Genomic DNA, 16,586 nt, shown 5'->3' with positions numbered 1-16,586 from the left:
AATGACTAGGTCTGAAAGTGATAATTACTTCCCCACTGCAGAGACAAGCTGATTTACATATTTATCAAAGGAAACTGGATGGCTCTGAGCATACTATGGGAACATTTGCATATTTATAACCTGAAATGTACAAAAGCTAAAATTAAAATAAGGGTGTCTTGATCTTAGTTATAAGTTTGTTTTAATACAAAGGTTTTAGTCAGTGGATTTTGTAATCAGATCAGTGCATTAAAGTGAAGTAACTTTTCTTCATTGCAGAAAATCAACATAGAGATTAAAATGATTGTTAGCTTGTGAATAATGGTATGCAGAAGATGCAACATTAAGTTTTCATAAGGTGAAAATCTTAGCCTTTGAGCCCTGAAGAAATGATTAACTGTGGCAAAACCTTAAACTGCTGTAGCAGAAAGGGGCTCCCAAGAGGTTTACTATGTGGTAAACCTATGGGTATATAGTTGAAAGGCATCAATATATTTTCTGGAAGAAATGTGGGCTTCCAAATACTTATGCATGTAGCATTAATTTTTAGAATTTTATGCATTTATTCAAAGGCTTACCACTCACAGAGGTGAATGCCTGGAGCTGACTACAAGTTGTGATTCTGGCTAATGATGCTATTCAAAACCAAACATGAGCAGCAGTAGCAAATTCTAAACAGCAAATAAAAACAATAAAACCCCAACACAATCAAACTGCCTCTTCTAGGCACTGATGTGATGGCTTATTTTCCCAGGCTGATCTATTGGAATCTTTGTTCAATAATTGTCTCAGTCTTGCTGTGAGTTTCTGGATACAAGAGAGGCATGTGAAAGTTTACTGGAGTTGGAAAATAGTGTTACATTATTAGGAATTTCCTTTACTGTCAGCTGTCTCTTCCTCAGACAGATCCTTAACCTTCCTTCTGAAACATGTTTTTTCTGTGAATTTGGCAGACTGTTTTAAAGATTTCATTACAAGTAGAAGCTATTTTTTCTAATGCCTAGATTACACCGAGATATTCTATTTCCTCTACCTTCTTATTCATAGTTTCAGCAATAGTCTAAATTATTTTGAATTAATAGAAATAATATTTATTTCCCATTGACTTGAAATGTCAGTAAACCAATTTTTGAATAAAATGCACTTGTTCATATGCTTGCTTGACTAAACACTTTTCCAAATCAGTAACACATTTGTAAACACTTTTTTTTTTCAGTGTTTGTACCTCGTTTACAAATGAATAGTAATTTTTTATAAACCCTATCTCTTCTTGTAGATGCATACAGTAGGAGCTTTACACGAGTCAAAACTCAGTAATTACAGTCATCATTAGTAAGGCTGGTTCAGCTACCATTCAGGCTATGCTGGAGAACTTGAAAAGCGGCATGGCACTGTGTTTCCTTCCAAAGAACAGAGTCAATTGCTCTTCTCCCTTTCACATGGCTACCACTCCACTGAAATTGGCATTTTCACATTCAGAATGAAACAATTCTTTATAATTTTACACAGCTTGAAGCAAGAATGGAGCGCAGAATACAGAGAGCACTCCTCAGTATATTTCACAAGAAGCTTCATTTAAATTTTGGAGCACTGATGTACTAATTAAAACAAGTAATGTCTTAACACAGTCCTCAATCTGTTTTTTATCTTAAAAATATGTAAATAGAAGCAAAATGTCCAATGATCTAACACCTTTTTCTGCTACAATGTTAGTCACCTACATTGCAGAATACATGCCTATAATGGCAGTGGTAGGAGTAGCTTGATCTGAAATTCTAGTTGCTAAATAACTGCAGAAATTATGGAGCTCCATCAGCTGGATTGATTTGGATATTCAGAAATGTTGTCTTTCCAAATATGTTCTGTTCAAATCAGAAAAAAAAATAACTGGTACCATCCACATAGATCAGTACAGCAGTTAATTTTTCAGAATGTGGCTTTCAAGCAAGGTATTTTAATTTAAACTCTTTCTTGTGTTAACGGGAGTCACATCATTCAAATACACTTAAATTTGTCTTATCTTCTGGTAACACACACTTTGCTGTTTATTTACAGTTTTCATTCTAGTAGGTGCTAGTGTTCAGGATCAAAATAGAAATGGAAAGTTTGCTTGTGAGTGTGTTGTGACTGCCATACTCTGACAATACTGTTTTTTGGATTACCACTATTAGTCCATCTGTACTGAAAAATGTTGCTGCTAAGATAAATTGTCATTTTAGCATTCATTAGTTAAAGCTTATGTATGCAATCCTCTGTGTTTCAAAATCCTTTTGAAGGAAATGGAAGTTTTACCACTGAGTTTAACAATGAATGAGAATTTCTATGCATTTTATATGACTGGGTTTTTTCTAAAATGGGACCTGTTTGAGTGTCAGAATTTAATATTTTTTCAGAGAAAGACTCAACCTCGTTAAAAAAATTAATTATAATGTCTTACATTTAATTTTAATATTAATTTTTAATTTTAAGTTTAATTATTTGTGATAGTGAGACAATTTTCATTGCTTCTCATATCTTCCCAAATTAGTTGGGAAATCAAAGTGGTCATTATTGAATGATTGCCAATGCCTTTGATCACTAGAGATCATTTAATGTTATATACTGAGTGCCATTCTCATTTTATTTTCATTTTGGTTTATATACAAGATTAATTTGAAAGTTCAATTTCATCATGAACATGAGGTATGTAAAAAAAATATTGTTGTGCACATCACTGCATATATATTTCTTTGCACAATAAAATCATATCATAAAATCATAAAATCATAGCTTGATATAGATTGGAAGGGAACTCTGAAGGTCATGTGGCTGAATACCTACATATAATTTACTAATTTATCTTTGTACTCTACGTTTTTATCATCATTGGCGCATTTCCAAGAGATATTGTAATCACTTAGCAAGTACATTCTCCAAACAATTCCAGAAGCCAATGGGAAATTGCCTTGTTCTTTCCTGGCACTAAGTCCATCCACCTCATGCAGCAAGCGCGTGGCTTGTCAGAAGGACCTGCATGATTTTCCCTCAACCCACCAGCTTTAAAATGTCAGCCTTTGTAACAGATTTTCTCAGCTCTGTTGGGAAATTTCAACTCCCACGAGGCTTCAAAATTTACATAAACAAATTCTCCTACTCTTACATTTCTTCTTTGCTCCTACTTTACAAACACGACCAACAGGTATCTACTTAAATTTAGCAGCTGATGTTCCTTTATTCTTGACCTAGTAATTTGAAAAATTATAACAGTCAACCATTTTAAAAAGACAGTTTTAAAATGATATAGCATTAAGAGGCAACTAGAAATAGTAGCAATAAAGTAAGGTAATTACTCCTTATCTAGAAAAAGAGCATAGCAGCAGAAACAGTGATCTGAAAACCATTTAGAAGGCTCTGTATTTCAAAGTTCTTATCTCATCCTCTTTGACACAATAATTGGGCATCAGATGATGAATTAATTCTTAGTGGTCAGGTAAGCAAATCAAAATTAACATTCAAATTGGACCATTCTTGGATGCTTAAGTAAAAGAATAAAGATAAAATAGTTGTGAAGACAGAATTATCTTTATATGTTCTGAGATCCCTAAAGGACAAGTTCATTGTCAGGCTGATGTGAAGAATTATATTCTTAAGCTTTGGTAGTTTTCCAGGACCAATAATTTTAGATTCCTAATCAGTATAAAATTCACTGGAGCAAGTTACAAAGAGAAGCTTCACTCTCATTCATACAGAAATACACTTTAAAGAATTCAGTCTAAATAGGTTTCAGTGCAATTTATATAACTGCAAGGTCCTCCACAGTGCCAAAGTAGTGTGAGGAGCCCTTTGTGAAAATGAAGCATGAGCCTGTGGTGCCTAAGAGATACAAGACATGTCCCTGTGGGTACTTCTTTTAAATATGAGCACCTGGGTGTATTTATTACCTTGCATATTTGGAGTTTAGTTGATGGTTTTCCATATGTTGAGATATTAAGAGCTAATTATTAGGTTTGATAATGAAACCACACATACTTTAAAGGTGCTACATGCATTCTCTTACTTCTTTTTTTTTTTTTTTTGTCTTGCTCTAACACTTGCACTGAGATTTTTGCCTTGCTGCCTCTGTAGGTTGCTAGGCAGCAAGGCGTTACCCCCAAACTGCGAGATCTACTCTACAGGCTGAGACTCTTTCCTCAGTGTTACTAAATATCCTCAGTGGCTTGAATCTTCTTGCTAAGGGATCTCCTTGATTGAGAGCAACTGTTTCCAAAAGTCACTTGCTCTCTGTGGATTAGCCCTTTTCTCTGATGGGCACAAATCCTCTCATACAGTACTTCAAGAAACCCTGCAGCAACTGAGTCATGGTCCTGATTGCTACAAGCCCTGTGTAGTTGTGCCCTACTGTGTGCTGCATGTGCCTATTGCTGAGTATAAGAGTTTATGTGAAAAATGGTCTCAAAAAGGCAAAGGGACACAAATATATTTATATGCCAAGGCTAATGAAAAAGTCATTTAAAGTCCCCAGCATCCAGAGGAAGGCGACAAGACTGAGGAATGGCTTGGAACACAAGCCCTGTGAAGAACAGCTGAGGGAGCTGGGGATGTTTAGCCTGGAAAACAGGAGACACTGGGATGACCTCATCACTCTCTACAACTCCCTGAAAGGTGGTTTTAGTCAGGTGGGGGTGAGTCTCTTTATCCAGGAAACAGCTGACAGAACGAGGACACAGTCTTAAGTTGCGCCAGGGCAAGTTTAGGTTAAACATCAGAAAAATTTTTTTCACTGAAAGAATGATTGGGCACTGTAATTGTCTGGCCAGGTGGATGGTGGAATCACCATCCTTGGACATGTTTAATTAACAGACGACATGGTACTCAGTGCCATGGTTTAGTTGATTAGGAAGTGTTAGGTTAGGTCATAGGTTGGACTTGATGATCTCAAAGGTCTTTTCCAACCTAGTTCATTCCGTGATTCTTAAAGCTGTCCTTTGTTTCTTTTCCTTTTCTTTTTTATTTTTTTTTTTCACCTAGGACAAGTTCTGGATATGCTGGAGAAGCATAATCTGAATAACAAAACACTTGTATACTTTACATCTGACCAAGGGGCTCATGTTGAAGAAATCTCCAGTGCTGGAGAAGTCCATGGAGGATACAATGGCATATATAAAGGTGAATATTCCCTGATTGTTCTTGAAAAATGCATGAAAAAACATCTTCTTGGGTTTGCACCAAAACTGTAATGTACTAGGTGGCCAAGGTCAAAATCTTTGATCTATTTGAAATAAACTAAGAATGTTTGTTTTTATTCTTTTTAGTGAAATTCAATTAGTATTGTTTCTTTATGAGAGATTAATTTCTTTTCATTCTTTCACTAGGTAGAGGCTGTGTAATTTGTTTTCCACTCATATTTCAGGGGTCAAGATTAAAGAAATCCAGCAATCTCATAGTAGTTGAGCCTGGAAGACATCTGCAGTCCAAGGTCTGCAGTCCCAGCCCCTGCAGAGCAGGGTCAGCTGTAGCACATTACTCAGGATTGTATCCAGTCAAGTTATGAAAATGATGGAACTTCATAGCCTTCTTGGGCAACTTTCTCTAGTATTTGATCACACTCACCATAAAAAAAAACTTTTTCTTATGTTTAAATGGAGTTTTCTGTGGTTTAGTTTGTGCCCATTGCCTCTTGTCCTGTCAGTGGCTCCCCACTGAAAAGAATCTATCTCTGTCTTCTTAACTCAGATAAATCCATATAATCCCTACCAATGGATAAGATCCTGGTAAGCATTTTCTTCTCCAGGATGAACATCTCTCTCAGCCTCTCCTCATATACTGAATGCTCCAATTGCTTAGTCATTCATCACCTTCATTCAAATTCGTTCCACTATGTCCATGTACCTTTTGCAGTGGAGTTCTACACTTGGACCCAGTGCTCCAGGTAGGTCTCACCAGTGCTGAGCAGAGAGCAGGACTGGCTGGAAGAGTTCTTCCTAATGCAGCACAGAGTGATGTTGTCCTTCATTGCCAGAAGGGCACATTGCTGTCTCATGTTCAGCTGGTTGCTCCTTGGAACCCTGCAGTCCCTCTCTGCAGAGCTGCTTTCCAGCCAGTTACTCCCCAGCCTTTGCTTTGTTAGAGGTTGCTGCTGTGAAGATTCAGGACTTGATATTTCCTTTGCTGAACTTAATGGGGTTTCTTTTGGCCCATTTCTCTAAGCGTGTCAAAGTCTCTTTGAAAGGTAACAATCTTCCACTCTTGCCAGATTTATATCACCTGCCAAACCTCAAGAAGGAAAAAATTCAGGCATATAAAGTAAGCAACAACCATACAGAGAGGTTTTCAAGCAAGAGGACCCCACAGTTTTTAGTCAGTAGGGATCTGTCTGAAAAATGACCCTTACATTTTAAGAGAGCTTCAAGGAAAATGGTACACAAGAAAAACAAGGAATGCCAAAGTGATGATGTCTATCAGATGGGTCCCCATGGGCTAACACCAGAGTGAAATATATCTTGGATGTTAGCACGTAGGCCTTGCATAGTGATTTAAGTAATTAAAGAACCATATGGTTACATATCTGTAGCCGTAGGCTCAGCCTGAGGTGTTTTAGAAGCTCTAAAAAATATTTGCCTTCTAGAGTGCCAGACATAAGGTACAGGATAAATTATAAGGAAGGAAAAAAATACACTTGGGAATATGTCTTCTTGAAGAGCTTTGATTAAATGGAGTCTTTCTCTCAAGCCTTGCACAATTTTGTATTCATACTTACAGTGCAAAGAAAAACTTGAAATACATCTTACCTGTATTAAGAAAAAAATCTGATTGATAAGTTTAGTTGGGTAGTAATGGGGCTTCTTTTTTAAAAAAAGGAAAAAATTGTGTAGTTTGCAATTAACGCATCTGCTGTGCTGACAAATGGGTTAGAAAATTGTCACAATGTAAGAAAAATAATATTATTTGGTAAGAAACATTCTTAATAAAATGAAAAGAAATTAGAAGACCCATGCAATTAGTTGAATATACTTTTAACTTTTTAAAATACAATTAATTCTGCTTTACATTTCACTCCATCTCAAAATCAGTCCTTAATTTAACAGGTATATTATGCATCATTTTCAAAAGGACTGAGGTGAAATTATCAATTAATTGCATAACTGGCAATTTTCATACATAGGAATGTATTCATTTTAAAAGTCATGTGTGGTAAAAAGCGTCATACATATTTGTCAGAGTTAATGAGAAACAGACCTCTGAAGCCCCAAGACTAGCAATGTGCCTAAAAAAGCAGAAGGACAATCTTGATGCTGCTTGTGCTTATGTGTCCACACACCAGGAATTTCCTTTCTTTGGTGTGTAGTTTAAAAACCTGTGAGACACACACATCCTTTCTCCTTCCCTGTCTCAGCTAGTCAATCTCCACTACTTATCTTTTTTGTCTCTGAGTGCTGTATGAATGCAAACATGAATCAAGGCACTTAACCCTCTTGTCAGATCTGGAGCAGTATGCTCAGCAATAATTGGTTCTGCCCTAAAATCAAAAGCTCTTAAGTGATCTTCACAATTCTAACTCACTAATTTCTCTTGATACCTAGCCAAATAAGCACCAATAATAAAATTTAAGAGGGGTTTGGATAGTTAAGCTAGTGCTGCAAAATGCAATGCAAAAAGGGAAAATTGCTGTTTGAAGGTTTTATTACTCTGGATCCTAACTACAGAACAGTCCACCATAAATTTGGATAGTTAGAAACCAGAGCTAACCAATTGCTGTCATACACAGTCTGCTTTAGTTCTGCAATGTTCCTTTTAAGAAGACATTATATAGTAATATTGAAGTGATGGATCAAAATTTCTTTCCAGTGGCCTTTTTCTGATGGTTGGTTATCAGGATCTGTGTAGTAACTAAAATCCCTAAGATCCTAATCCTAGACAGCGTGACCTTGGTTTAAGATGTGAAACCTGACAATTTAGATTCTACAAAGATTCTTAGCATTAATTATATAAATTTTTATCATATAAAGATGAATTCCCACTTTGAGTCTTTCTAAAATCTGAGCATAGCTTCTATCACTTATCCATAAGAACACAGTGCTTTTATTTACTATGATGAAATGGGACAGTTGCAAATTTCATGGAACATCTTGAAGTTTAATAACATGCTCTCACTAATATAGCATAAAGGAGGGAAAATTTTAAATTTTCCACAGCTTAGATTTCTTTTGTATACTTTTACCATGGCTCTCGGCAGTGGCATAATTCAGAAGATAATTGTCTCTTCCATCTCTCTTATGATTTTTAATTGATGAATTTTTACTCATCTCCAATTTCTTGTTATTTTCCTGTGTGAATTACTTTGCTTTCAAAACTGAAGTAAATATATTAAAATAGTAAGGGGCTTAACACAGTGTAGCATCAAGGTACCTTACTATTGTTTTTTGAGTATTTTTGCAAACGGTCACAGGCTATTTGTTTTCTCTTTTTGTTTCCTCTTTTTGTTTTCTAGTCAGATTTTGATTCATGAAAATCCTTAGTCTCCTAAGCCATGTAATGTTCTGGTAACTTTTCCTGAAGGTCTTTGTCAAAGATCATTCTAAGGTTTCAATCTAGATACAGATTCTAAAAAAAACCAACTAGTGGCTGTTTTAGCAACTGAAGGACTTCTTACCTGAACTCATGAAGTACTCCTGGGATTTGTACAAGACACAATTAATATTTTAATTAAATAAAAATATTAACAATTTAATTAATACATTAATATTAACAATTTTATATTGAATTATGGAAAGTAATAGGTGTAACTGAAGTATTTTCTTAAATACTTTCCTGTAATTTTTCCAGCTTTTTTTTTTCAGTTCTGTAATATTTTTCTGTTGAAAGTCAGACATTAGAACCTTAAGGTATTGCTTGTATATATGATTTCCAGGATATCTGCACTGACTTCTCCTTAGGTGTTTTTCACTAGCTGCCTCACTGAAGCATGTCCATTTGATGTAGTCACCATAGCTTTCCTTTAGGAGCAGAAATAAGGTTAGTTTTTCCAAACTTTGGATTTCTACTTTCAAATAAGATGAGCAGAATAAATAAATTAATAGAATTTCCTCTATATTAACAAGATGTGCAAGGTGACTGATTTAAAGGAAGCTATTATATTCTTCTCTGGTACTGTGAGATTTTGAATCAAAATATTTTCTAGTAATTTTTATTTAGTTTCTTAGTGAGTAATTTCTTGAATTAGCCTCAGTGTGCTATCATATATATAAATACATAATTTCTATCAGTAAACAATGATGGCAATGAAAACTTCTCTGTACACTTTTTCTCACTATAGTATTTCACTGGCAGATATGCAGACAGTACAAGTCCTCCCTCGCTATCACTTGTTGACATCTGACCCACTTTGTCACATACTGGGTTTTCTGTTCAATCTTCTTACATCTTACTGTCTTTTGGATATGTACATTTTGTCTGTACCTCAGACCTGCATCAGAAACAGTTTTTCTTTGTACTTATGAAGCACTTAGGACAATACAGACGCTTGGCTACTGTCATGCTGCCAGAGTGGGTCAGAAGTGGGTGCAGAATGGGTCTAATGATAATGGAAGTGGAGCCAAACACTGATAAAGTCAAACTGTATGAGCAACATTAATTTTAAGTGTTTTGTGCCTTAGAAATAGGCATTATCATAGTTATTTGTTAATATCCATAAAAAATAATAATGTCTCATAAGGACTTAGGCCCTGATTTTTTTAAAATCTGCTGCAGATCTGTGAGATCAAAATAAGAAATGAATACTTTTTTTTAATGCATTACTGTAAAACAAATTTATATACTGCAGTGATAAGTTAGTTCAGCAGGGTTTCTTGAAGCTGTTAGTAAATCTTTTCCTTCCTGTAAGCCACAGAGAAATCAAGCTGACCATTACTTTGACCGCAGGAATCTTGCTATGGAATATCTAGTGATATTTGTTGGAATTTACTTTTGACTTGAAAGAAAGCATTAGTTGACTTTTTTCAAATGTACTGTATTTTTATAGTCTCTCTGAAGTGATCCAGATTTTTAAATAATCAACCCATCTTTTAATTTGGACTGAAATAAAAAATATCCTCAGAGATCATTTTGTTTGATTGAAGGAAATGTTAGATGAAAAACGTCCATATGAGCCAGGTCTATTCCATTCACCTGTACAAGAATAGCTCAGATTAATATAAATAAAAGTAACAAAAACAGTACACAAAACAAGTTAAAAATCGGTAAGAGTAAACTTGTCATTGAAAATAAATTTTTGTTCAACTATTTTATAAAGTAAGCAATAGTAACCAGTCTTGATTGTTGCTATTTGGGGCATTAAGTCCAGTATAGATGGGTAGAATAATTAATGTTGTGTTTATAATTCAAGAGAATAAATTGGGTTTGGAAGCTTTGTTTTTAGAAGAATATATGAAGGAAAGTGTAGTATGGTTATAATCCATGTGATTTAAGAAAGTTGTTTCAATTAATTTTCATCATTCATCATCTATAATGTTAATGGTGATTTACTGCAGAGTTCCTCTTTATATATCATCCTTTGTAAAAGCTCTATTGCCAGAGTTAGGTAATAGCAGTCAATTTAAACCAGAGGGGAAAAAAAAAAAAGATATATTCTTTTAGCTAAGATTTGAAATGAGGTTAAAATGGAAATTTGACATCATATTGTGGATGACTGCAGAGAGTTATGTCTGTATTTTGCCTGCTCCTTCAGATTTTTCAAGAAAGGTGAATGTAGGCTATTGTTCAATGTAACACTGAAAGGTGCAACTACTCAGAAAGTGTAGATGGCTAAGCAGGAAAATACAGCCTCGTGTGTTCTGTGCTGTTTTAAAAACATTTTTGAAAGACTTTAAGAGAACAAAAATAGCAAAAAGGTAAGTTGTCTAGATTTTGCAAGGCATACAGGCTACTAGGTTTTGGTCTTTTCTCTGTTTCAATGTTGTCAAGTCTGAGCAGAACACAAAACTAATGAGCCGTGTCCTTAAATAAATATCAAGAGATTTGGTTTCAAAATAATGATATTTTCTGGATTTTTAAAATTTTTATTTTATTAGCCATTTAGATGTTTCTGTGTTTCAAGCATCAGTAGTAAAACCTTGATTTTTTTTTAAGGGAAAAAGAATGCAGATATCTTGAACAAAGTTTAACAGCTAGAGTTTTAAAGATGATAAATGTCCAGGGATTTGTAATCGTGTAATGGCATTAAGTACCTGCAGTCACTAAGCACAATTCTAATAAAAATGAACACCATGTAAGCAGAGATAATAGAAGACAGCCTTCTGCAATGACCTATAATTCCTGCTCTGATTCCTTGTTATTCCCAGTCTCCAGAGATGTAAAAAAAAATTATGCTCCAATTAGCGTTTTGAAAGGAAAACAGCAGTCACTTCTGCATAGATGTAAGTAAGGAGAAAGCCCTGCTGTGGAATCCATTTTGCTTTTTCTACCTTACAGCAGGGCATCGGAGTTTGTGTAGTGTTCCTTTGTTCTTGGGTAATGTGCAATTTTTCTGTTCTTTTCTGCTGATTCAAGAAAATTGTACTGTGAACCAAAGAGCTGTGAAAGTGACCCAATATCTAAGTTTTAAGAATTGCAACATGTGTGAGAATCAGATTTACCACTTTGAAATTCCTCTGTCTTCAGAGTATACTGAGACAACAGTGTAACAAGACTTTATTTAAACATCCAGTCTAGTATAGCAAGTCTTTATTTAAACATCCATCTAATCTCTTACTTGGTTCAGACAGGCATACAGAAATAAAAGGAGAATCATAACTAAAGCTAAAGTATAGATAAAGTATAGATCAACTCTTAGTGTTGTCTGTCTGTTGGTAGCCTTCAGCCGTAAAGCTGCTGTCATGTATACACAGAATTAGGATCTGGCTCATGAACTAAATCATCTCCCTGGTGTATCTGTTCACTAAAAGTATGTTCATTTGAGCATATCTGTAATTTTATGGCCTTATGCTTGTTTTCTTTGGATTAACCAACTCCCACTCAGCAGGATTTTCTATGCACCATAGCTCAGTCAGGTTATTAATTTTTCCTGCTGTGAACACCTAATTCCCACCAAACTTTGAAAAGCATAATGGCTGTTGTACAGGGGTAGAGTCATCTTTTCTACAGAAGATAGACACAAGATATTGACATCTATACTGATCTTGATCCAACAACATGAACAACTGATCAGCATACTTTTGGGTGAATGCTTTCTTTGGCTGACAGGTGTTCTATGTCCCACCAAATAACACTTTTTGACTTAAATCTACATTTTCTTTAGAGTTGTGTTTTGAAAATAATATTTTAATAGAATGTAAACAAAAATAGGACATGCATCTCATTCTTGAGTAGGTAGCCACCCACTTCATCATGAGGATGGAATTACATTTAAGTCAGCATGACAGTAAACTTTTAAGAGTGTTCTAGAAGACAGACAATCCAGTAGAGATCTGATCTTGACACCATTTAAAAAAAAAACTTAAGCCAATATTGTTGCTCGACATAAGGCTGAATATTAAAAAGTCATAACTTTTCTGATTTCAGACTAGATGTGTCCCTGACTATTCAATATTATGAGTTCTGATAAAGCCTGTGAAAAAAATTAAGCAAAAATCTGGTATAACAAGGAATCATGGTCGTTCAGTTACAAGAAAAGGTTAAATTTATGCAAAAAAGAGTTGTCTGTCTTGAAGTTACTACTTACCTTTACAAACAGTGAAAATCCTGTAAAAAACAGGTAGATTCTGAACCCCCTTTGATGAAATGGAAAAGACCATTGAGAAGTCAATAAAATTGACAGCATGTATAACAAGGTCTGGGGTCAATACCAAAGGTATTGACATCTATGAGGTCTTTTGGGTGTTTAAGATGCTGGGGAAGCAGAACTTTTGAAATAATTTGTTGTAATAATTTTTGTTGTTGTTGTTTGTTTTGTTTGGGTTTTTTTTTTGTTTTTTTCTTTTTGTTTGTTTGTTTTGTTTTGTTTTTTAACTTGAAAAAGGGAGATACAGGAAAAAAATAGTCCTGTAGTAGTTGACCTGAACCATAAATTGCTATTTGGTTCATTTAATGGCAGAAGTCCAACCAATACCTTTCTGTTTTTCCAGACATTTTAATTGTATAAAATCTCAATTTATTTCCAAATGGCCCTGACTGTGTTTAACCATATCCAAAACCCATCTGCTTAACAGAAGTTTCTTTTTCAAGTGATATATTAATTTCAAAGGTCACCCTGAAGTGTTCTGCATAGTCACAACTGTGCAGGACATTGGTAATAGCATTTGTGATTCCTCTTCATACAGAGCCAGGTCAATTATTTATTCAGTAATGGTGAACATGCTGTTAGAGAATAAACCCATTGCCCTTCTGTGAAAGGTGTTGGGAGGACTCAGCAGTGATGGATCTTGTAGAAACAGTAAATGACTGCAAGTCACTGTTGAATGCAATCGGTTGATAGTGCATTTGAAGCAACTATGTTGGTTTAGAACACAAGAAGTTTTTTACAGCATCCTGAAAGTTACCATCACTGAAGTGAATTTCTTTATAATGCATTGAAGTGGAGAATTCAGTAACACACTTAAATTAGTACTTTCTTCTATATAAAGTCATTAAGCAACATTTTTAATAAAAAGTCTTGTACCTTCTCTGAATTCATACCTCAGACATCTAAGTAGAGCTCTTTTTTTTATTTTTGGATTCCTGTTTTTTGGTTATAGGTTCACATATCTATAGGCTACACAATCTAGGCCTATATGAAGATTCCAGTGAAATGCTCTTTAATCTCTACTTTTTTTGGTGCAATTTAAATGCACTTTATAAGCTCTGTCTAATACATATTAGTAAATTTACAGACAGAAAGTACTACAGAAGGTTGAAAATTGAGAAAATTAAGAATAGGACAAATTTGTCTAATGGAAAAATTCTAGCTAGACAGAATGTTTAATGTTTGGAAAATGAATCTAATGGGGTGGCATTATCAAAGAAGAAATTGATTTCTCAGCAAACAAAACTAAAATTTTTCAGGTGGAAAATCAACGAACTGGGAAGGAGGCATTCGTGTGCCAGGTCTTCTCCGTTGGCCTGGCATGGTACAGGCTGGTGCCTATATTGATGAGCCAACGAGTAACATGGATATATTTTCTACCATAGTTAAACTTGCAGATGCACAGCTACCCTCTGACAGGTATGTTCTGTAGTCATCTCTGTTTAGAGAAAGTGTCATGAGTGTTTTATTCATTCTGGTGATATCTATTAAGATAAAGGTGAGAATGTGAATAAGAAACTAGGTTTTCTACTTGCAATATCATGTTGTGTCTTTTCATATTGGCAGACTGATATATTTTACAGAAATGTTCTATGTAAATGCAGCTTAACTCACAGAATAAGCACCAAAAAGATAACAGAATACCATCAGATCAATGTACTGTCAAATCAAACTTGGAATTACTTACTAAAAGCAAAAATGAATGTATCAAAAAAGGTTCTGTTCTGCATGAGTGAATTTGGTGGAAAAAGAAACTTTAAGTGTAAATTACTTTAAACTTCATGCACTTAGTTGTGACCTGCTTAATATCACAAAACACATCAAAATGCCAGCTACGTTTTTCTCACCGTTTTGTTTGGGGTTTTTGTTTTGTTTGTTTGTTTTTTTTTCTCTGTACCTAGTAGTCAAAATAATCCCATACAGGGTTTTGCAGCCTGATAAGAAAAGCCACTGGACTTCCACAATTCATAAGATGCCTTCCTGACACTACTACATCCTCAGGCTTTAGTTTGTTTGTGAGATACAGTCTCAGTGGTAAGGTGCCTCTGCCTAAATGCTGTTGCTCTCCAAATCCAGTGAGTGGAGAACCCTGTTGATATGCATATGCTTTGAACACATTGATGACTCACAAACAGCTTTTGAGCACAAAGCATCAAGAATCCACATGGGGAAGCCCACTGGTGAGCAGAGTCACTCTGCTAATGATTATTCATTGAGTGTTTGAAGGAAATGGCAGGGCAGGACAAGTCTAAGACATTAAAAATTAGTCAGGTTGGTCCTGAGAGATGCTCTACAAGCAGTAATTCTGTTGAACCTCAGAAGTTCTGTTTGTTCTTTATGTGGCAGATCTATTGCATTTTGTTTCCATATTGCTTGAGTGAATACTAAGTACTGATGTTTTCTTTGATCCGCTTTATAGAAATTCTAATATAGTTGTGTAGCTTCCGCTTGTAGGTTGTTCCGCTGTGATTCTTCTGTGCTAGACTGATGCCATAAGTACTGTTTCATCTTAGGTCATAGAATAGCTTGAAGTATTTTTGTTCCAGCAGCTGGGCTCTTACAGCTCCACTGAATTCTTCCTGAGAAATAAGAGAAGGTAATATAATTAATACTCTGTCACTGTGAGAAAGCAGGTTGAAAAGGAATGGAAGAGATGCTTCTAGTTAAAGAAGAGAAATTAGTAATTGGAAAGAAAAGTCTCATATATTCCTCTGAATCCAGCAGCTGAAGCAATGCTAAAGTACTGGAGACATTTTTCTGGAGATGCCTTTTTCCCCATCAGCAGGGTCTAGAACAGAAAGTGTTCAATAGACATCTGTTAATAAGCAAGCTTGCAAGATGAGCCTGTTACTCAGGCAAGAGAACATGCCTTTTAACAGACCCCCACAGGCAGAGATTCACCCAGACAGCAGTTATCAGACAAGATAGCTTTCAAAATTCCAGGAAGTTTTCCTGCCCATCGTTTCAGAAAAGTGCTACTCTGAATGGCTTTGTTGCATACAATTGCTGGCAAGAATTCAATCATCACATGCAACTTAAAAAAGTAAACTTAGTACCTGTCTTGTAGTAGTTACACCAACGTGAAAAATGTTTTATGTAATGGTAATAAAATGATCATGTATATAAAGGTAATGAAAATCAACATGGACCTTTTAAAACTTTTATAAGTTTCAAAACAATTTTATGGGATGTAGCTCAAAATGCTTGAGAAGGAATTACTTGCTGATTTTTATATCAGCAAAAAGTAATTTCCGATAAGGCTTATTGAAAAATTTGTAATTCATACAAGGTCAAAAATGCAGACTATGATTTCTCCCCAGCTGATGTCAGCAATTCAAAGGTTTAATATAGGGAAACAGCTAAAAGTCTTGCTTATTTTATAACTCAGTTTTTATGTAAATTGACTGACTCCTTCAAAGCATGATCAAATTGTCCAGCAGCATTTAGAGAATTTATATATATCTATGTGTATGTGTGTGTGTGTGTGTGTAGTTAATAAATGCATTTTTAAACAGTTAATTTTCAAATTTGAAATTACCACTTCTGTCTTAAATTCTGGCATACATAATATACTGAACAGAGATATTACCACTACTTCTGGGGATGCTAGCACAGAACAACATATTTTCTCTGGTTTTAAGGTTACTTCAGCCAGACTACTCCCAAAAACTTGAATGTGAAGGACTGTGTTGTGGCAATTTATTCACTTATGTCTGTTCACTTTCTCAGAAGTGAAAAAAAAAGAGTTGAGGGAACTATTCATAATGGCAAAATGTAAAATTGTTTCCTTAGGTAATGTAAACATCAAAGGGAAGAGCGCCTGAAGGTTTTTCTCCAAATTGATCAGTTGGAG

At 35.0% G+C, this 16,586-nt stretch overlaps 1 protein-coding gene across 1 annotated transcript in view; it reads left to right on the top strand.

Moving 5' to 3' along the window:
* The window catches only part of STS (steroid sulfatase), a 110,732-nt gene that overhangs the window by 62,521 nt on the left and 31,625 nt on the right, over positions 1–16,586 (top strand). Inside the window, 2 exon segments of the mRNA XM_030949912.1 lie at positions 4,987–5,124; positions 13,993–14,152. Of these exon segments, the coding sequence (XP_030805772.1) occupies positions 4,987–5,124; positions 13,993–14,152 (298 nt within the window).

Source organism: Camarhynchus parvulus, chromosome 1 (genome assembly GCF_901933205.1).
Source record: "Camarhynchus parvulus chromosome 1, STF_HiC, whole genome shotgun sequence".
NCBI classification, from domain to species: Eukaryota; Metazoa; Chordata; class Aves; order Passeriformes; family Thraupidae; genus Camarhynchus; species Camarhynchus parvulus.
The sequence above is the reverse complement of the archived record's forward strand: the minus strand, read 5'-3'. Positions and strand labels throughout refer to the sequence as shown.